Source organism: Amblyomma mixtum, chromosome 2 (assembly GCF_055824585.1).
Source record: "Amblyomma mixtum isolate Tamu chromosome 2, ASM5582458v1, whole genome shotgun sequence".
Taxonomy (NCBI): domain Eukaryota; kingdom Metazoa; phylum Arthropoda; class Arachnida; order Ixodida; family Ixodidae; genus Amblyomma; species Amblyomma mixtum.
Window position 1 is genome coordinate 128,848,318 of NC_143013.1, and position 21,263 is coordinate 128,869,580.

Sequence of the window (21,263 nt, forward strand, 5' to 3'; positions counted from 1 at the left end):
ACTTGGTGTCACAAAATTCGGCGCATTTTTGAAAGCGACAAAGAAACAAAACAGCGCCGCGCTCACGGCGTCTCGCCGGCGCGAGCCGAACGGGGGAGAAGGAAACCCTCGCTGAGCGCCTAGCCTGTGTGCGTGGCTCCCTCTCCCCTCCACCACCTCTCACCGACACGGCGTGCGCTGAGGGAATGAGTCATCCACGCCGATTTCTCTCGAACGTCCGAGTCGCTTCTACTGCTGACCGGGGGAAAAGGGGTTAGCCTTGCGTGCGCTAAGACATGCCCCCCTCCTCTGCACTCGGAAGTTGGGGACGGCGCCATGCCAGAACTAGCCCAAACCTTCGAGATGGAACCCCCGACCTCTGACCAATGGGGACGCGCGGCCTGTGTGAAGAGGGAAGTGAGACCGCTCACCTGATACTGTGTGTATGTGCGCGCCTACTCTGGCGCGTAGAACAAACAGACATGGAAGCGAGCCTATAAAAAAAAGGACGTTGACCGCTATCAGATTAGTCCAAGCCGCCGTTATGCTTCGGAGAAGCGCGCCCGCTTGACTCCCGGGACCACACCACTCGGCCAGCCACGGACCAACGAGGCAGCGTGCGCCAGTCTGCGGGACGGCATCGTCGTGGACCTCTGGTCGTCGGACTGTCGCAGTGCCCGGTGAACAAATTGTTTTGTTTGATTGCCTCTCTAGTGTGTTAGTGCACGTTAGGTGCAATATTCCCTATGTATTGTATTCTCTCTCGAGTTTAACTTTGCACGAGTTGCATCGTTTTCACTTTGTATGTGTTTGTACTAGTGATTGTGAGATCCTCTGTATCGTCTCTTTGCTGTATAAACTTTGTTTTTTTTTGTGAACCTTTGGCTCCGACCCATTCCCTGGCTTGCGACCGGAGACAGCAAGGAACCAAACGCCCAAAAACCTCTTGTCACTTGGTAGCTGGTCTCCGCTGAGCTTGCCACGCTGAGTCGAGGGCATCTCCTTGAGTCCGAGACCGCTGCCCCCACACGCTCTAAAGGTGTCTGGAAACTTCACGCTTAAAATTGCGCGAAGTGTGGGTGACACTTGGGCTTTTTTCCTTTTATCAGTGGCATTATTGTTTCCCTTCTTGACCATGCCGTTCACCTCCTTTAATGCGGATTCAGCAACCGCTCTCAACATTTCTGCTGGGAAGCCTGCATCAGACAGACATTGGGCTTTCGTTGTGACACTGGTTGACACGGTGTGGCAACATTTTTTCACGGCGTTATGGAAACAAGCCTAGGCAATACCTCGCTTGACTAGTTTGGAGTGATTAGAGTCAAAGGGTAGGAGCCCTTTTTTTGTTCTTGGTGGGTATTTGTTGTTAACCTTATCGGCAGAGGGCCATGTGTGCTTGATGTACTCACCAAGAAAAAAATTGGGGTAAAACCAATTGTAGATCTCTTCTTTCTAGTTCAGGCAACAATACATAAAGAAATTAAAATAAATTTAAGTGATCGAGCAGCCATGCTTTCTTCGATCTCACATGTAATCACCCTATCCATTTCTCAAGCGTAACTAGCTGCGCCATCTTTCATATATGTTAGGCAACATCAGCTATGCCAGATCACCACTGTGGCGTAACTTCACTGCAGACTTAAAATGGCTGTGAAAAAGGGTCGCAAAAAAGATGCGATATGCCTAGGATGCTAAAGGACGCAACGTCACAAATAACCTCCAGCAATTTTTTTTTTTGAAGCGAAAAGCTTCACTAGGCTAGTCAACACTGGGCCTAGCGTGCGCCGTGAACATGGAGGAAGGAAAGAACTCCATGGCCGTGAACAATTTTAGACACATCTGCGCGTGCGCGACTTCGACGCGTCACGTCACTGGGGAGGCGCAGGTGGTCGGCGGAGCCGCCGGCGAGCGCGGCTCCGTCGGTCGACCTTCGCCGTCATTCGCGCACGTCGTTCGTTGATGCGTTTTGCGGAAGCTGAGTTATTCGCAGTAAAAATTTGAATTTCCGCGTCTTCGCGCCTTTCCCTCTCCTCTCGTCACTTTCTGCACGCTTAAATGTCGGGCCGCCGGCTCCACGCACTCGGCCCCTCTGCCGACCGCCGACGCGCGCGGGAATTCCCCAGGGGGCGGAGCGAACGCCTCCTAAACTGGTTTGGCGTCGACGGCGCTGGCGCGGCCAACCAATGATGGCATTCCGCTGCTGACGTAAAGAGCGCTACGTGACGCAATTCGCGCGGATTCGGCCGAAAGCTCGGCACCGCTGGTCACTGCGAGCCGCGGAAGCGGGAGTTCTTAAAATTGTATTGCAAATTATCGCCTCGCTTTTGACGTCTTGTGCGAGGCATGAACGCTTGGTTGCGTGTACTCTACATAATGCAAGCATTTTATAGCTAACCTCAACCACTCCTTTCTGGGACACATTAAGTTGCATCCGATTATAGCTGCCTTCCATGCAGGATCCCACATTGGAGCTAAGTGCCTTTTACCGCATTCCTTGCACTTGACTCCTTTGCTCTGAGATTGTTTCGCAGTGTGTCCTCTTAGAGGACAGCAGAAGCATCGACCAGACTGACAAAGTGCCCTTTTCTTCAAGAGAAAACGCACCCTTTAGTCGCATGATTCTTGGCAGCACAAAATGCACAGGGCTTATTCTCTTTCAAATTACTTTCGAAAGAAAGCAAATCTACTGGCGCCTTCGAAACTCTAAGATTTTTGTTCTTGAAATGGATTCCACTGGGGCTCTGGCCTTCTAGCCCACACCGCCTTCTCCCGACTATTCAGTTTGTTTTTGAGAAAACCTTGCAAAGGCTATCCTCCTCCTCCTCTGCTGAACAACGCCTGCGGTATTCAATGACCAGGTCGCTTGGCAGCATTCATAGCAGTGTGGATGTAAGCATTGCTCCGTAGCTGTTTTAACGCCAAGCGCCGTGAGAGCGGCTATGTTGCGTTGCATGTGGTCATGGAGGCAATGTAGGTCTCTTACCTCTTGCCCCTTCGTATCATCGGCCAGTCCAGCAGTTGGGTCAAGCACTCCTTCAGAAGCTCGATGAAGGTGGCGTAATCAGCCCCTGTTGCTTGAATACCGGCGACCACAGATGCAACCCTCCCAGCAAGCGCCGACTGCAGATACAGGAATTTTTGCCCGTTGGAAAAGACATCACTGTGGTGGATCGCTTGCTGGTACTGCTCCCAGAAAGGCTGCTACTCCGCAGCGGTGCCGCTATACTGCTGCAGCTCCAGCTGCGGCAGCTTGGCCTTTGAGCCGGCAACTCTCTCGGCACCGTCGCGAGCTGCCCGATTGGCATCCACTCCTGGACAGGCGTTCGCCTGCTGAGTTCCTACTTGCTCGTCAAGTATGGCGACGTAGGTCACTACTCTGTCATTGTACGCAATTGTGCGTGTGTAGTTCTCCTCGGCTTCTTCATCTTGCTCAAGTACTTCAACAGCAGCGTCCGCCTCGTTAAGGTGTGTCTGAAGGTCACTAAGCCTTGTTGAAAGTACGCTCAAAGCCTTCTCGTCTCCTTGTGCTTCTAAAGATGAATCCGCTTCAGAAATCAGTCTTAACAATGCTTAACAATGCTCTAGGAAAAATTGCAGAGTGGTGTAATAAATGGCAGATGGTAATTAATTTTGAAAAAACTGTCTCTATGTCTATTACAAAAAAAAGTGTAAATTATATTATGTGTATTCTTGGAATAACATGGATATCCGTAGTGTGACCGAATATCGTTACTTGGGTGGAGTCATCACTTCTGACTTAAACTCGTCTACGCATGTTCAAACCATAGCCAGCAAAGCATTGAACAAGTTATTTTTCCTTAAACGGGCCCTTCGTCATTCTACATCCGATACAAAACTTCTTGCTTACGTCACTTTTATCCGTCCGGTCTTAGAATACGCCAACATAGCCTGGTTCCCCCACACTAAAAACAACGTTAATACGCTCGAGATGGTGCAAAGGAAAGCCGTGCGCATTATCTTCAACTGCTACGGCCGCATGCATTCAGCCACAGATCTTTTACGCACGGCAAGGCTTCACACGCTGACCAGCCGTGCCAAATTACACCGTTTAAATTTTTTGCATCTACTTCTTAATAATGCATTAAAGATGTCTCCCACAGACTTTGTTCGTATAAACACTACACGAGGAACACGTCACAAGCATGCACTCACCCTTGAAGAATATTTCTGTCGCAGTAATACTTTCCAACATTCTTTTTTTCCACAAGTTGTTCGAGATTGGAATCAATTGAATCCGTCAGTCACAGCCCAGCGCACCATAGACAAATTTATTACCCTCGCTAAGAGTTCTGTACTTTCATTCCTCTCATCATAACCTTGCTCGTATTCTTGTATTGCAGTACTCTTCTCGGTGTATTTATTGTAATCAAGTGACATCATCAGTTTGATTGACATGATTGCTTTATTATTGCCATTTGTATTGCATGTTTTGCCTTTATTTTCTACTCTTAAAAAAAAGTTAGCACTGAACGTGTATTTGTATGTTTTGCCCTCTCCTGTAAAAATCCCAAGATGGGATTGACAGTATTCCGAAATAAATAAATAAATAAATAACTCAAAGCTTCTCGTTTCTTTTTTAGTGATCCATTGTAGCCCCTTCATAGTATCGGTCGTGGTCGTAGTGCCGAGATAGGCTTCAAGTGTGGCATCTTTAGGCCTCGTTCATAGAGCGCCAGGCGTGGCTTGTCTAGGCCTTGTTCTTGGAACCGTTGAGTCTAAGGCAGTTGCACCTTCGAGGATCGTTGGTGATGGCCCAGGATTCGCTATGTCGCCGGCACTTGATGGCCTCAGTGGTCACGGAACGTTACAGCATTTAGTCCCGGGTTTTGGCACCACCAATTCCAGAAAACTGATACACACACAAAGGACGACACCATTGTTTCGAGTTATATAATTACGACTGGTGTTTATTGCCGTATGGGCTGCTCTTTGTCGAGCCAGTGTACATCACACAGTTTGCAGCAGATTACAAATTACAATATACTAAAATGAAGAGTTTCTTCAGTATGTTCTTTGGAATGATGAGACTATAGTAAACATGACCTTGCGGGCAGAATCCACTTGAGCCCGGTAAACAATATTTAATTTCTCCTCACATTTTGTTTTCAGTTTCACCACCTAAACGGTGACTGTGGCATACGAGATGAGGTCACATGAGTCATACGAAAACTGCCATATAATTGCTGTTTTATTGTTTTAATACACTCCAACTGTTATACCTGCCTGCCCCAAGTGCCGGGAAGACAGGAGTGAGCAAGCAGCCATAATACTGCAGCTTTCGTACGCTTCGCGCAATATAATTCTGCATGTCATGGACGTCATTAGGATATTTAAAACGGAACCTGAAAGAAAAATGTAACTAAAATTTAAACTTAGACTACCTTATCATGCTGATCCATGTATAGCTATGTCTCAAACACCCTTTCCAAAGCGAACACTACAAACATTTTAGCACTCTTGCACCTTTAGGTAGCTCTTGAACGCAACGATTGACTGCCTTTTGACCTTACGTCCGGACTCTGAAGCAGCTAGAATGGCGAGCGCTGCACCACACAGGCCAGACACTGTGAAAATGACTGATGTGGGTGGCCAGGTTTTGCCTGCAGGTCCTGACTGGCAGGCTGTCCACACAGCCCAGAAAAAGGGAGTTTGCATGCCTGGAAATGAGGAATGAAAGCTGGGCACAATGGAGTCCATTTGGGACAAAGGCACAGGATGCATGGGCATCATCAGCTGGGCACGCCAGGTGACGCCAGCAGCATATCGCGGTAGAACGGCCGCAGTGACTTCCAGCTGCAGCGGTCATGGTCCAGCTGCAACACAAATGGGAACCCAATGCAACCAGGACGCTTGCTACGATCTCAACAGGCTCTTTCTGAACACAGGAAATAAAACAACTCAGTCGTTACCAGCGCACGACATCGATGACTGCTCCCAAGATTTTTATGGGTTGTCTGCATCTTTCCCCACCGTCCTATGCAATCGCACGTGTTACTTCTATTTCATACTGTATGCATCACAGCGGGAAGATGGCAACTGTTCATTGGGTTCCTGCAGTGTAGCAAATGCCAAGGGAATCAGGCTGAGTAAATGAGATGCGTCACACATCTAAACTGGCAGATATTCGCCTGCGAGTGTGTGACTAAAGATGGAAAGGTGAAATAAGCAGATAAAGCAATATGTGCATTGCCTCTGCAGTCATGTCTTGTAATTTCTACTGCGGTGTTTCAAGAGAACTGTGCTACAGGCACAAAAGAGAACAGTAGACAGGACACATGCAGTGGCCTGGAAGTCAAAGACCAAGAAATCTCCTCGGCACTCCAGATCAAGGAGAAAGGGTGACAGCTCCAAGGAGGTCTCACCTTCCGGATTCTCAGTCCTCTATGAAACAAGGTTGCCCGCTGTCCACGCTTCTGTTCGCATTATACTTGGAGCCATTTCGTCTAAAGGTTATAAACAGTGCAACAATAGTTTTCGTATTATGGGTCACGAACTGAAGGTATTAGCTTATGCAGATGACCTCGCGTTTTTCTGCTCTGATGCCAAGCATCGATGAGATTATTCGTTTAATGGAAGGCTTCAGATCAGTGTGCGAAGATCGAATTATTTGTTCAAAGAGTTGCAGTCTCTGGTGAGGAATGTGGGGAACGACACCTGCCAATTATGCTGGTATACAATGGACACGTACGCCACCAAAGTACTTTGGCGTTCCTATGAGTGCCTATAAGCACAGTGCACATTACTTGAAAGACCGCATGCCAACTCTTCAGCGCTATGCTTAGACTTTTGTGCCCCATGGTCTCTCGATTTCTGGCACGGCGACCGCATGTAATGTTTCTCGCCACTAAAATTTATTATGTACTGCAAATTATTCATTCCACAAGACTAAATATCCAACGTTTCCACAGAGTTTTTGCAACTTTTGTGTGGAATTCGTCTTTTGAATCAATGAGACAAGATAACCTTTTCCGGCCCGTAGGCGCTGTTTAGCCCACGTGTACATCCGGCAGATGGTTTCACGTTTCATGTTTTTCTGGGACACTACACACCCAACAATGCGTGCATTCCTGCAAGTAAATTTAGCTCATGCTTTATCGAGCACCATTGTGTCTTCTAACGTTTCTGATCATCCATGCTTGTGGTGATTCATGCATGAGGTGTATTTGTCTGTTTGTTTCCTTCATGTTCGTTTTTCCCCAGAGCTCCTTCTTTCGATGTCATGGAGACGGTTGTACAAGGACTTAATCTGTATGCTCTTTCCTACACCAATGTTTCGCTCTGTGTATTTTGCCTCTCCCGCCATGTACTAAATCATTTTTCTTTAAGCTACACACTGAGACATTACGACTTAAAACATGGGCAGAGAAAAAGGGGGTATTTTCGTGTCTATGGTGAACTGTCACCTTTGTGATGCTCCTAAAACAATTCAGCATTTATTCATCAATTGTAAAGAAGCAATACTCTTCTCGGATATCATGCAACGAACATTGAAAAAAAAAGACTTAATCTGACGACACATTCTGTACAATTTCACACTGCACTACAATTTATTGATGAGCCCTTAGATATGTTATTTTTAACTGGATTGCCGAGCCTGTGGAAAACACGCATGATGGACCGACATTGTGAATCTGTTGTTTCTGTTAAAGAACATTTCTGTAGAATGATTTTATATCTAGAAGAATTGTACGCCCAAACTCAGTATGAACTGGAGTGATACTCACTCTTAGTGCTGTTTTTTTCATTGCCTGTTTTCTAGTTCTGTGTTGCTTAGATATGTCGCGTTATGATATATTAGCTATGTGCTCCGAATTGACTTTTTTCTCGTGCTTCGTTGCTCATGTGTGTCGATGTACCACTGCTTTCTTAATGTTTATAGATAGCTCATGTACATAAAACATCGTTATTATAATAAATACCATGTTGAAAAAAAGAAAACGTGCAGTGGCCTGGAGGTTAAAGCATCTGCTCACATTTGGGATCCTGGTTCGATCCTCAGTGCTGCCAGGTACCCGCCAGCTTTTTAATGGGTTTAAGATGTCCTCCGGCCTGGTACTCAGGTTTTTTTGAGGTGAAATGCTTGGAAAAGTGTCTCTGACTAACCCCAAGACGCAATGCAAGGAACTGCTCTTTTGACCTAGAGAACACTGCTGTCATCAAGGGGTGGTATTCTCCCGGTGTCGCCTTTTGCGACATGTCGCATTCGCTCTTCGCTGATTGGCTCGAGCCGCGGTGACGGCGGTGTGACGACACAGATCTGCCTTCCTGTTACGTCATCGTGACGTCACCACAATTTACTACGCTTAGTCTAACAACGGAATGCGCTGAAGCGATTTGCGCTGGCGACGGGCTACGAAATTGATACTAGACGCCATGGATCCCACTCTCCTTGCCTGGTTTTTGAGTTGCGAAGAAGAGTGGCGTGTCCGCGGACATCGCGACCAGTTTGCCTTGGCCGACGAATCTTGTCGGCGGCATTACCGGCTGTCGAAGATAACAGCACTGTGGCTACCATCTGCTGAGCCGGACTGCCACTTGCCATGCGAACTTACTTTGCGCCGTCGTAAACAGACGCCGAAGTAGACGTTGCCCGCTGCGACGAGATGGCCTTGGCAGCGCTTGCGCTCTCGGCTACATGACCCTTCAAGGCGTTTTAATGCACGTTAGTGCAACGAAACAGTTTCTGCACGAGCCAAAGAAGATTTAAAGCAATGTGACGACTTTTACAAACCTACAACTGAACATTAGAGAGTTTTAGTATTGCGGGCTTTGCGTAATTGCGTGCATAGCGGGTCCAGAGTGCGCATGCGCAGAATGCTAATGGGGAAATAGCGTTCGCGTACGAAGGCAATCGGCAGTTGCGGCTTTTGCGCCCTTAGCGTGAAAACATGGCGGCGTCCTTCCAGGTGAGAGCCGCCCGCTGCAGCCAATTCAGCAGTCCTTGTGATTCCGGTCGGCATGTTTACCGGCAAGTACTGGTGTTGTTGCTTTTTGCTATGACTTACCTTGCTTCAACGATAAAGTTTAAGCTGCAATTCAGCCTAGTTTTTGAGATACGCTCTCGATTCTGGAGCGCGCAAGCCTAATGGGACCTCCAGCTACACTGCTACCGTCTGCAACTGCCCGAAACGCAGCCGAAACCTAGCACAACCGTCCGGAACGAAACAAAAATAGATTTGGAGCTTTTTCGCGGTGTTTTATAGACTGAAATGAAGTAAAGCGAGTTTATATAAAATTTGCAAATGTTTTTGAACATTAGACGTCATGTGATGGCAAATGTTCTTGCTATCAAAGGTACGAAACTACTGCTGCTAGTGAATCAGCAGTGGTAAATTGTCGCTTCTCAGAGTGAATGAAAGCACCGCGAACGAAAGTGCAGGCGGTGTTTTCCGCTTCTTCGAGCAACTGTACGCACTTTTTTAGGCCCCGCCCTGTAACGGACACGTGTCGTGTTCGTATCAGTGCCGCACATCAGTGATTGCATCGCGCCGATGCGCAACAGTAATGCGCAGTAGGTACAGCGCTCTCGCTCGTGCCTATAAAAGCTGTGCCTTCAATAAACAGTGGTCCTTTCTTGCACTGACCATGCTGCTGTAAGCGTCGTCCCTCCGGCTGGTTACATGGTGTCAGAAGTGGCCCTTTGAGGCCTATGGAAATCGACCCTGCGTCCGGTGTGCTATGGACCTGCTGAAGACACCAGAGCCATTGCGGCTGACTGGTAACGTAACAGAAAACTGGAAGCGTTTTAAGCAGAAATTCGAGTTATTTCTGCAGGCGACAGAGACTAAGGACCAGCCCAAATCGGAAGCATCCAAGGCGGCACTCCTGTTGAGCATCGCTGGCGACGACGCTTTGGACGTCTTCAACAACTTCCAGTTTGGCGACAATGAAGACAAGACGAACTACAGCACCTTGGTGAGCAAGTTTGATGCTTATTGTGCCGAAGTTAGCAATGAAGTACATGAAAGATACGTATTCCGTTCAAGAAAGCAAGCGGAGGGAGAACCTTTTGAAAAATTTGTTCGTGACTTGAAAAAGCAAGCGGCACAGTGCAACTTTGGCACGCTGCAAGAATCGATGATAAGGGACCAGATTGTATTTGGCACGTGTAATCCTCGACTACGTGAGAAGATGCTGCGGGACAACCAGCTGACGTTGAAAAAAGCAGAGGAAATGTGCAGAGCAGCAGAGACGCTAGCACAGCGGAATGAAGTTTGGCACAGAGGGGACGACAGTGTCGACGCGATTTCGAGGCGCGCGGCTCCCTCGAAAGAAGGGAAAGAAGCAAAAAAACAGTTTCGTTGTCGTAAGTGCAACCGCTGGCACAAACCTAAGCAATGCCCAGCTTTTGGAAAGAAGTGTCGTTTGTGTCACAAGCTGAACCATTTCGCAAGTTGCTGTGCGTCAGCCGGGGTCAGTGAAGTGCGAGAACAGCAAGACGCGGACTTTGACATCCTAGAAGTCACCACGGCAAAGCGCGAGAGGGATTGGATGGTCAAGGCTCAAGTTCGTAACTGTGCGATCCGTTTTAAAGTGGACACCGGATCGCAAGCAAGTTTGTTTCCTATGTCGGTTTACCAAAAACTGCGGGGAGCAGAAGAACTGAAGCCGACTAATTCGATCCTGCGGGCGTATAACGGAGGCATCATAACGTGTTTTGGAACGTGTACGCTTGAAGTCCGTCTTGGGAACACTTCTGCCACAGTGAAGTTCTTTTTGGTGAAAAATGGGCGTCAAGCCATACTTGGGCTAGAAGCGAGTGAAGCTCTGGGGCTAGTCCATCGTAGGGTATGTGCCGTAGACAAGACCGCAACTGATGACCTTCTGAAAAATTTCGGCTACATATTCCAGGGCCTCGGGTGTTTGCAGCAGGCGTACAGTATGGTCTTGTCACCTGAAGCGATACCAGTAGTGCAAACAGCGCGACGAGTTCCGGTGGCGCTAGAAGAACCCCTTAAAAAAAGAACTCGACAGAATGGTACGTGCTGGCATCTTTGTTAGGGTGAACGAGCCTACCGACTGGGTCAGCCCTTTAGTTTTGGCAAAGAAGAAAGATGGCACGTTAAGGGTGTGTATGGATCCCAGGGCTATAAACAAGTACATAAAGAGGCAGCATTTCCCGCTTCCTAGGCGAGAAGATTTGGAAGCCCGTTTAACAAATGCCCAGTACTTCAGCTGCCTTGATGCAAATTCGGGCTATCATCAGATACCGCTTGATGAGCGGACTTCGAGGATCTGCACTTTTTCTTCGCCGTTCGGGAGATACCGTTTTCTCCGGCTGCCCTTTGGCATTTCTTCCGCACCAGAGGTATTTCAACAAAGCATGAGCCAAGTCTTTGATGGCTTACCCGGCGTACTGGTATATGTTGACGATATTTTAGTATGGGGTTCCAGTAGACAAGAACACGATGAGCGGTTGATAGCAGCGCTAAAAGCCGCCGAGAAAGCCGGCTTGACTTTCAACATCCAGAAGTGCAAGTTTAGGGTGAAAGAAGTCAGATTCCTTGGCGATATCATAGGCCGAACGGGCATATCGCCTGACCCTAAGCTGATCAAGAACTTGGTGAATATACCAACACCAACGTCCAAGAGCGACGTCCAGCGAATGCTGGCTGTGCTCAATTACTTTGGTAAATTTGTCCCACGACTGACCGAGCGAACAACGCTTCTACGTGACCTTATCAAGACAAGCTCAGAATTTCAATGGACGGAAAACCATGCGCAGGAGTGGAAAAAACTAACACAAATCCTGACCACCGCCCCCCTTCTCGCAATTTTTGATCCGCAGCGAGAAACCAAGATTACCTGTGACGCATCAAAAGACGGCGTTGGTGCAGCATTACTGCAAGACTACAGTGGTGAGTGGAGGCCCGTAGCATACGCATCTCGTGTTTTAACGCAAGCCGAGAAGAATTATGCCCAAATTGAGAAAGAGGCACTTGGGATATGTTTTGGCTGCGAAAGGTTTCACGAGTTCGTGTACGGTAGAAACGTGCTTATCGAAACGGACCACAAACCGCTGGTAGCGATAGCACGAAAGGAAATTGCTGACATGCCACCACGAGTGCAACGATTTTTTTTGCGTTTGCTAAAGTACGACTTTGTCTTGCAGTACATTCCAGGAAAACATCTGGTTCTCGCTGACATGTTGTCACGGTCAACAAAGCATCAGGGCGAAGAAAAAGGTGGCACAACACACGACGTTGAGGTTCACGCCGTCCAGTCCTTGGGCTACATGGTCACCTCCGAAACGCTGCGGTCGCTACAGCTGGAAACTGCACGGGACTGCTACCTCCAGACTGTGATAGCATGCTTGGTGGACGGGCAGCCAGTGACAGGTGAACTCAAGCCATTTTCGCACGAACTCTCTGTCGTTAATGGAGTAGTGCTGAAAGGCACTAAAGTCGTCATACCGAAAAGTATGCGACGAATCATGTTGGCAAGAATTCATGCGGGCCACCTTGGGATGCAAAAATGTAAGGAGAGGGCTCGCACACTTATTTTTTGGCCTGGTCTGAATGGCGACATCACTGCCCGTGTGGAAAGCTGTGCAACGTGCAGAAAATACGCGTGCAGGCAGCCAGAAGAACCCTTGCTAATGCGACCCGTTCCAAAATGTGCTTGGTACAGGGTGGGAGTAGATAGATATCTTTTCCTATGCGGGCAAGTCGTACGTGGTTGCGTATGATGCATTTTCAAATTTTCCCGAGGTCGACACGCTCGACAACACAACTGCGGAAACCACGATCGCAGCCCTTAGCGCCATGTTCGCCCGGTATGGTATACCAGTGGAAGTATGCACGGATAACGGACCCCAGTTCTCGAGCCATGAATTTGCCACGTTTGCCAGAGCATATGACTTTCATCATATAACATCGAGCCCCCGTTATCCGCAGTCGAACGGCTTGGCGGAAAAAGGAGTGCAGATCGTGAAGCGGATCCTGAAAAAGAGCCTCGACGCCCGGGAGGACTTCTGGCTTGGTCTTCTTGCATATCGCTCTACACCGCTGGAAGATGGGCATTCTCCGGGTGAGCTTCTTCAGCGAAGGAGACTTCGTTCTAACCTTCCCGACTTCGGCAGGGTGACTCGTACTACAGTAAGGAAACGCCACCAAGCCAGGGCTGGAAAGCCTTTGGCAGCACTACACAGAGGCTCAACGGTGCGACTTCAGGATGCTGCTGGTTGGTCGCGTAAAGCGAAGGTCGTTGCTGAACGCGCTCCACGATCCTACTTGGTACAAACCAAACATCAATGTATGCTGCGGCGGAACCGCCGGCATCTGCTTAGGACGGCGGAGCAGTACACCAGTGACAGCGACGACACTTGTTCGGGTTCCCAGCCCCGTACACAGCAACCTACGACACCAGCTGAATCAGGTGCACAATCCTCTAGAGTGACCTCTGCTACAAACGGTGAGGAATCGTCTCGACCAGCAAGTGGATACAATTTTCCGTCGAGCATCCCATCGTCGCCCACCGTGAGAAGATCAACTCGGACCTCCCGGCCACCACAGAGGCTACGCTATGACGAACACTTTAATCAAGTGCCCTAACTGTGACTGTTATATTGAAGTGTCTCATTTTGTTCTTTCCCGAGGGAGGATGTAACGGACACGTGTCGTGTTCGTATCAGTGCCGCACATCAGTGATTGCATCGCGCCGATGCGCAACAGTAATGCGCAGTAGGTACAGCGCTCTCGCTCGTGCCTATAAAAGCTGTGCCTTCAATAAACAGTGGTCCTTTCTTGCACTGACCATGCTGCTGTAAGCGTCGTCCCTCCGGCTGGTTACACGCCCTAATGCGACATGTCGCAAACGGCGACACCGGGAGAATACCACCCAAGAAAGGCAAACAATGTGTTACACGGGAAATCATGGAATTAGAACAAACTGCCTGCGACGGCCAAGGCTAGCACAGCACGGCTTCCACAGCCGTCTCGGACAAAGAGCTGAACTACTTAAGCTAAGTGAATGACTGCCTTGCCGCAGACAGCATTTATACAGGTTGTTTCAGCAAAGTTAAACCAAAATATTTTATAACTGGTTTTTGAAGATGTCGAGATGACTTCTGCCGGTGTTGGCGAACATAAGAGAACAGACAAATTATGCTCATTACTAAAATGGTTAACTGATTTCTCATAGTTCACTATTATAGTTAGGTACCTGAGTGCAGATATTTGTAGCCAGCAGTTAGCTTCTATATCACTCTTTAGAATTTGGAAAACGCGCCTTCCTTTGGTGCTGTAGCTTAAATTTAAGCCGTCGCATGCCCCTTCCAAAAAGCACGTGCCGCAAAGCAACATCCGTCCCTAAGTGTCTCTCGGTGGCGCACCTATTTATAGTTGAGTATAACTTAAGAATGCACTGAAGCTCCGCCCATATTCAGGACTGCTGAACAGAATTCCTCCATGAAAAATAGTAGACGGTTGTAAAAGCTTTTCTTGTCACCAAAACAAGAACCAAGCACGAGACAATTATAAGATCAAGAATTTTTATGCATCTGGCCTGTTTGATGCAGTAAAAATTTAAAACCCTGATTTTGTTCACTGTAGTAATACAGGACGCCATAGACCATAGCCAGTGTTACCAACTGCTGTTTTTTTTAATTGTATCCCAATATAGGGTGCTTTGAGGGTGCTTCGAGGCCCGCGCCTCCGCTTTCAGGGTGGGAACATTTTTGTACCCCACAACGCCACCATTTTACCGTCGTGGAGGCATGTTAGGTCCCACTCGTTGATCGCATACTGTGTGTTATGGTTTCTGTGCAGTGGACTGGCGACAGCAATAATATGACTGAACTGAAAAGAAACTGCAGCTATTTTGTTTCGCCTGCGGCGATTTGTGCGTGATTCAGTAGCTGCAACTGCATGGCAATCAACAAGCTACCACAGATAGTGGTGCTCCCAAGCTGACCTCGGCTATTTCGTTTTCATTTGTATACAAGTCACTGAATTGCGTGGGAATATACTGCACTCATTGCACAAAAGTAAAGAGCATTAACAAGGCCAATTTTGCGGGTATATCAGAAGCAAGAAGAATCGGCGAAGACAAGAGAAAGATTGCAGTTGTGCAGAACGAAGGGTGAGCTGCACAGGTATTTCTTGTGCGGTTAACTTTCTCAATTTCTCTGTTGAGAGGGGTTCAGAAGCCTCGCACTGTGACATGCTGTGAAACTGGTTGGCCTGTCAAGCCAACCCAATGGACATTGAAGCTCACCTGGACGTCCTAAGGACGTCCAGTGGAGTTTCAGTGCTCATTGGGAATGGACTAATCGCGCCCTTTGCACGACCCGAAGGAATGCTGTGAAAGCCAGGCAGGGGTGAGCACTGGCATCAGTAGTAAGCACTCCAGAGCCAAAGTAGCTCTGGCAACATCTTTCCATTCGGCCAAAAGTGACACTGCTCGCGGAAGGCTCCCCATCTGGGTAACGCACAAAACAGTGGGAGACCCACCTTGGGCGCTGTCCTCCGGGCAGCCTCGGGTCGCAGGCAGAAGCTCCGTAGCCGCTTCACCAGCTGCCTCCCCGTGTTGTACAGACAGCAGGCTGCGGGGGAAAGCAAGCCGCATCAGTGGGGATGCCCCACTGTCACCAATGATGCGTGGACAAGTGGCAAGACATTTCCCTTCCATGAGCTGTGTGTTGCCACTGGCCGACAGCCTGGTCCGTCCTGACCACAACCACATCTAAACAAACAATTATGGAGGGTTAGTCAGTGCAACATTTACGGCCACTGCAGCTCACAGAAAATTTAAGGCAAACCTTGTCTGACAACAATAAGTCCCCCAGGTGCTACATACTGAACCACAAGCAGGCTAGCCCATGTGTGTAGTTTGACGGTGGTCAGCGGTCACACAAATCTATCAAAAGCGTAACAAACGGTAAACAATGAATAAAAAATTTTAACTTTGTGCCTTCCTAGCAAAACACTGCCCCCAACTTTTAAGTTATAGGTCATGTGCAGTGGAGCCACTACCAGACTCACACAGCTTTGCCTTCACAGCTTAATCCTTGTAATGCAGAAAAACAACATGTCACTCGGTCACACATGTTCCTTGTTGCTCTTCTGAGTGCACACATCCTGCTTTGTGGTGTATCTGTTTCAACACAAGTTACACTCGTGAACATGGATGCTTGCACTGGTACACTTACTCTCTAGTCATTCCTTTCAGCACACAATCTGAAATGAAAAGCGGCTCATATGGATGGTTTGCACCACATCATAGACGCTACCATGTTGCCGAATGAGGAGCACCGTAAAAGCCTGAACATTTGTATTATCCGCTTATAACCCCCTGCTCCGGCCTACAGCGTGAAAGCTGTGTGTTGTTCACCATCGTAGCGCCCGTGACGTCATGTAGCGACACCCATGAAAAAGAGGTTGAAACCTGGAGCGCGAGCTGGAACGCTCGTGGATCTCGGAACAGATTTGGCAACCGGCCCAGCCAGCAGCATCGATCTGCCGGTTCACCAGCTGCGACTACCGGGCCTCCCTTAATAAATGCGGACGACTTTCTAGATTTAGTGACCTCGGATAAAAGCCTCGATGGTCAAAACGCCGCAAACTGTGGCCCTGCGCGCCAGCTCGTCATGCCCTCCACTTGGCCCTGCCGCTGCCCGCCTGCTGTGCCTGCTGTTCCACCAGATGTGGAAGGTCGTCCACATTTATTGAGGGAGGCCTGGTAGAGTGACGGAACATGCCGCTGATGCTGCTGGCTGGGACCGTTACCGAACCTTTCGAGATCTGCGTGCGTTTGAGCTTGCACTCCAGGCTTCAATCTATTCGTCATGGGTGCCGCTACAGTCAAGTGCAAGCCATATATACTTATATTCGCTGGCTCTAAGCGACCGGCAGCCAGTTCCAAAGCACGCCGACAGCTTGTCGTCTTCACCCGCACTGCCTTTTATTTGCTTTTACGCCCACAAGTTCAGCCAAATGAAACTAAAAAGCAGACACTGACCATGACTAAAAAGGAAAAGATGTTTTAGACACAGCGGTGGCTCAGTGGATATGGTGCTCAGCTGCTGATCCAAAATACGTGGTTTCGATCCCGGCCGTGACGGTCACATTTCGATGGAGGCTAAATGCCAGAGGCCCATGTACTGTACAATGTCAGTGCACGTTAAGGAACCCCAGGTGATCTAAATTAACCGCAGCCCTCCACTATATATGGCGTCCCTTATCGCGCTCACAGCCTGAGTCGCTATGGGATGTTTAACCCCAATAAACATGATAAAAGACGTTTCAAAACGCGTACCGGTTTATAGTTCACAGCGACCATGACGGGAGTGCAAGCAAATTTATATGCGAAGAATATGACGCAATTATCAGACGTAGATGCTCAACATGGGGCCTTCGTTCTTGTTTAAAGTTTATTGCGTGGTCTGGATAATTAGGTGCTCCAGCACAAGACACATTGTCAGGCTGCTTTCTTTGGATAAGATAGAGGCGTTCCCCCATCCAATTTGGTTTCCGCCGCTCAGGTCGAGGCCATCCACAGCTTGTGTGTTATAATCAAAGGCGCACATTTCTCATTTGGCGTCAGAGTAGGATTAGGGAGGACCTTCTCTACTTCTGTACACACTTCGAACATGATCTTGTGAATGGCTAATAAGCGAGATCTTTGAGACTCGGTTTCAGAGATTGCATGGGCAGTCGGGTTCAGCATGCCAAAAGTGCTCTGCAAATCCCTACAGAAATGGCCACCTAATATTGTTGTTTTGATTTCTTTGCTTTCTCGTACTTCACTGGTGATCACTTTTTTGCAAAGCTTCTTTGTACTTTAAAAGGCTTTCGCGAGTGACATATTGATGTCTGCCCAGAGCGCTTCAGCAGGCAGTTTGAGGTAGTCTGGTTTCCATCGCAGCACCCTTCCCGTTTCTTTGCAAAGTGACCAGAGACCAGACCACGTGAGAGTGCTTGGCGAACTTAATCACACATTTCACTTTCTTAACAACTTATTAAAGTTCTCGCCTTAACCACATCTGAAAAGAACAAGTTTACTGCATGGGCACTCCAACCCACCGTAGTGACACTGCGATACTGCTTCTTTACGATCGCCCACACAGCCTTTATGTTGCTAGCATTACTTGCAAGCAAGGCAAAAACTTGCTCCTTGCCAAGCTTTTCTATTACTTTCGGCATCTCACCTGCTGTATACTTTCCTGTACACAAGGCCCTTTAGAAGTATAATTTAACAGCACCCTCTATTGAGCGAGTCGGAAGTAGTTCATCTTGAAGACCAGCGCTAAACAGACAAAGGACCAAAGAAAGAGAAGACAACACGGGTGCTGACTAACAACTGAAGGTTTAATGAAAAACTCAGGAAATAAATAAGGTGAAAACGAGCGAAAAACGAAACAAAACACAGAAAAATATCAAGGATTACACTGCAGAGGCAAGGCACTTATCAAGGAACGCTATCTTGCAAGATTGGGTCTGGTGTGGTCACAACACAATTCAAGATGCTCATCATGCAGATATTGATCCAGCTGTCAGTAAGCAACGTGACGCTCAGCGCAGAGCTTGTCTTTTTCTTCCACTACTGTCATCACGTGGACTTACTTAGCCTCTAAAAGCTGCCCGGCCAGCGAGTGCCTTTGAGTGGCAAAGCTGCCCCACTGGAGTGTATCGCTTGTTCCAGGGCCACATCAAGCTCGTTTTGAAACTCCAGTGCCACTGGGTCAAGAAATGCTTCTGTGGAAGTATTCTGAACGGCTAGTCCACCAGCGTGTTCCCTATATGCCATGCCATCACTTTTTGATGACAGCCACTCCAACCCCACAACTTCTACAGAGCGACTTCGAGAGTGACTGCAACCACATGCAGTCACTGAAGTGACGACACCTTTCTGCGATCCTGCAGAGGGTCTAATGTCAGGTGGGCATTTCCGCTACTTCACAGTTTGCCTCCCCAAGCGCATTGTATTCGGGAACTCATGCTTGGCGCAACAGAACGTGCACACCACTAGTCCCTTGCCACTGCTCAGAAAGCAAAAGTTGGCCCAAATGGTCAAATTATGTCTCAACGTGGCTACAAGGGCCGGAAAATGTATCCACAACTGATGCTGCATGCCAACACGGTAGTCTACTGGAAGCCAAGGCGCCACACAAATCAAAGCTCACTTCGCTGTCACCGGACTGCTCTCACAACATAGGCGAGCTAGCAAGCTGTTCTGAACACGGTGACATATCAACTCCAATGCACGTTGCTATCGGGAGTGCCTCAAGACTGTGTACTTAGGCCACTTATACTTCTGGTTTGTATTAACCATTTAGTAGCAGGTCTTAAATGTAACATTAGACTTTATACCAACGATTGTGTCGTGTATCATTCAGTAAAATGCCTTGCCAATAGATCTACTTTGCAGGGCAACCTAGAAAAAGTAGCTATCTGGTGCAACCGGTGGCGGATAACTTCGAATACCTGAAAATGTTATCATGAGCAGTTTACCAAGAAAAAGGAAGTTCCCCAATGCATATTATTTAAATAGTATTGCACTGAAAACCACAGAACGTGTTACCGCAGAGTTACGTTGACTGAAGCTCTTAACTTGTCCAATCACACTGACTTGAGTTACCGCGGAAGCTCACCGTCTCCTCTATTTTCCTAGCAAAATATTAAGCATTGTACGTCATCACTGAACACAAGCTGGTATGACTAGCATTAGGCCTATTTTAGAGAACGCATACGTAACCTGGGATCCGTACACAGAAAACCTCACAGCTAAAATAGAACATGCCCAGAAAGAAGCAGCATGATTTGCAACAGGAAATTATAATTTTACAGTTAGAGGATCCAAAATATGCTGAGGATTGGGTTGGAAAACACTCCCGCCACAAAGAAAAATACTAAGATTAAAATTCCTTCACAATATATAGAGGAACAAAACAAACTGGTATTGACAAAGCAGTGTACATAAAGGAGCTGCATTACATTTCCTCTAGGCGAGACAATGCAAAAAAATTTAGGCCTTATCAGCGCTATATGAATCTGTTTAAAGATTCATTTTTTCCTAGCACGATTAATGAAATATTGAAAATTCTATTCAGAGCCTTATTCATTGAGTTTTTCAGTGTTCTTTTATTATTTTTTAGCCTAGAGTACTGTGTGCGCTGTTCATATATACTCCCTTTTTATTGTTCTACATTATTATTGCACTCTTCCCATGTTTTTTTTGTAACTTTGATTTTAGTGTTATTCATAGTTAACTGATGTTGGTCAAATGTTTAGGAGAATCCCCCAAGGTAGAGTAGATTTGTAATAAGCGAGTAATTACTCATTGGCATTCACCCAAGCACAGCCATACGGCTACAAAGGAAAGCTATAGAGCTTTCTAAGAAATATCGTAGTTTAAGAAAAATTCGTCCTGGTCCGGGGTTTGAACCCGAGACCACCACTTCATCGGAGCAGTCGCGTTATTGATCAATTCGCTCTCGCCCTATTATAAGCTTGCCGTTCCGGTTAGCTCAATTGGTAGGGCGACTGCTCCGGTGAAGCGGTGGTCCCGGGTTCGAACCCCGGACCAGGACGAATTTTACTTTAACTACGAAGTTTCTGAGAAAGCTGTATAGCTTTCCTTTGTAGCCGTATGGCTGCGCTCGGGTGGATGCCAATGAGTAATTACTCCCTAATTATAGTTGACTGATGTATTCATATGCACTATGGTGAAGTAGCCGAAGAGTTTTACACAAATCTACACAGTAGCGATTGCAATCAGAGTGTTACTGAGAGAGGCAGTCGAGCACAGCAACGGGACATGCCGCCAGCAACGAAGGAGGAAGTAAAGAAAGCCTTAGGAGCATTGCAGAAGGGGAAAGCAGCTGGTGAGGATCAGGTAAGAGCAGATTTGTTGAAGGATGAGAGAGAGATTGTGCTAAAAAAACTAGCCACTCGCTATACGCAATGCCTTGTGACCTCGAGTATACATAGAGATTGGAAAAACGCTAGCATTATCTTAATTCATAAGAAAGGAGACGTCAAGGACTTGAAGAATTACAGACCGATCAGATTATTGTCTGTTTCCTTCAAGGTATTTACTAAGGTAATCAGTAAGAGGGTCACACCAACCTCAGAATTCAATCAACCAAATGCTCAAGCAGGCTTTCGTAAAGGGTACTCAACAATAGACCATATTCAAACTATCAATCAGGTGATAGAGAAATGCGTAGAATATAACCAGTCCCTATATATAGTGTTCATTGATTACGCGAAAGCATTCGACTCAGTAGAAACCTCAGCAGTCATGCAGGCATTGCGGAATCA

General features: G+C 47.6%; 1 protein-coding gene across 1 annotated transcript in view; it reads right to left on the reverse strand.

Moving 5' to 3' along the window:
* Positions 1-5,596: 5,596 nt before the first annotated feature.
* The window catches only part of LOC149360869 (tRNA-queuosine alpha-mannosyltransferase-like), a 495,599-nt gene continuing 479,932 nt past the window's right edge, over positions 5,597-21,263 (reverse strand). Inside the window, exons 4-5 of the mRNA XM_089569413.1 lie at positions 15,453-15,544; positions 5,597-5,813 (exon numbers count right to left, since the gene is read on the reverse strand). Of these exons, the coding sequence (XP_089425539.1) occupies positions 5,730-5,813; positions 15,453-15,544 (176 nt within the window). The 3' untranslated portion in view covers positions 5,597-5,729. The remainder of the gene's footprint in view (positions 5,814-15,452; positions 15,545-21,263) is intronic.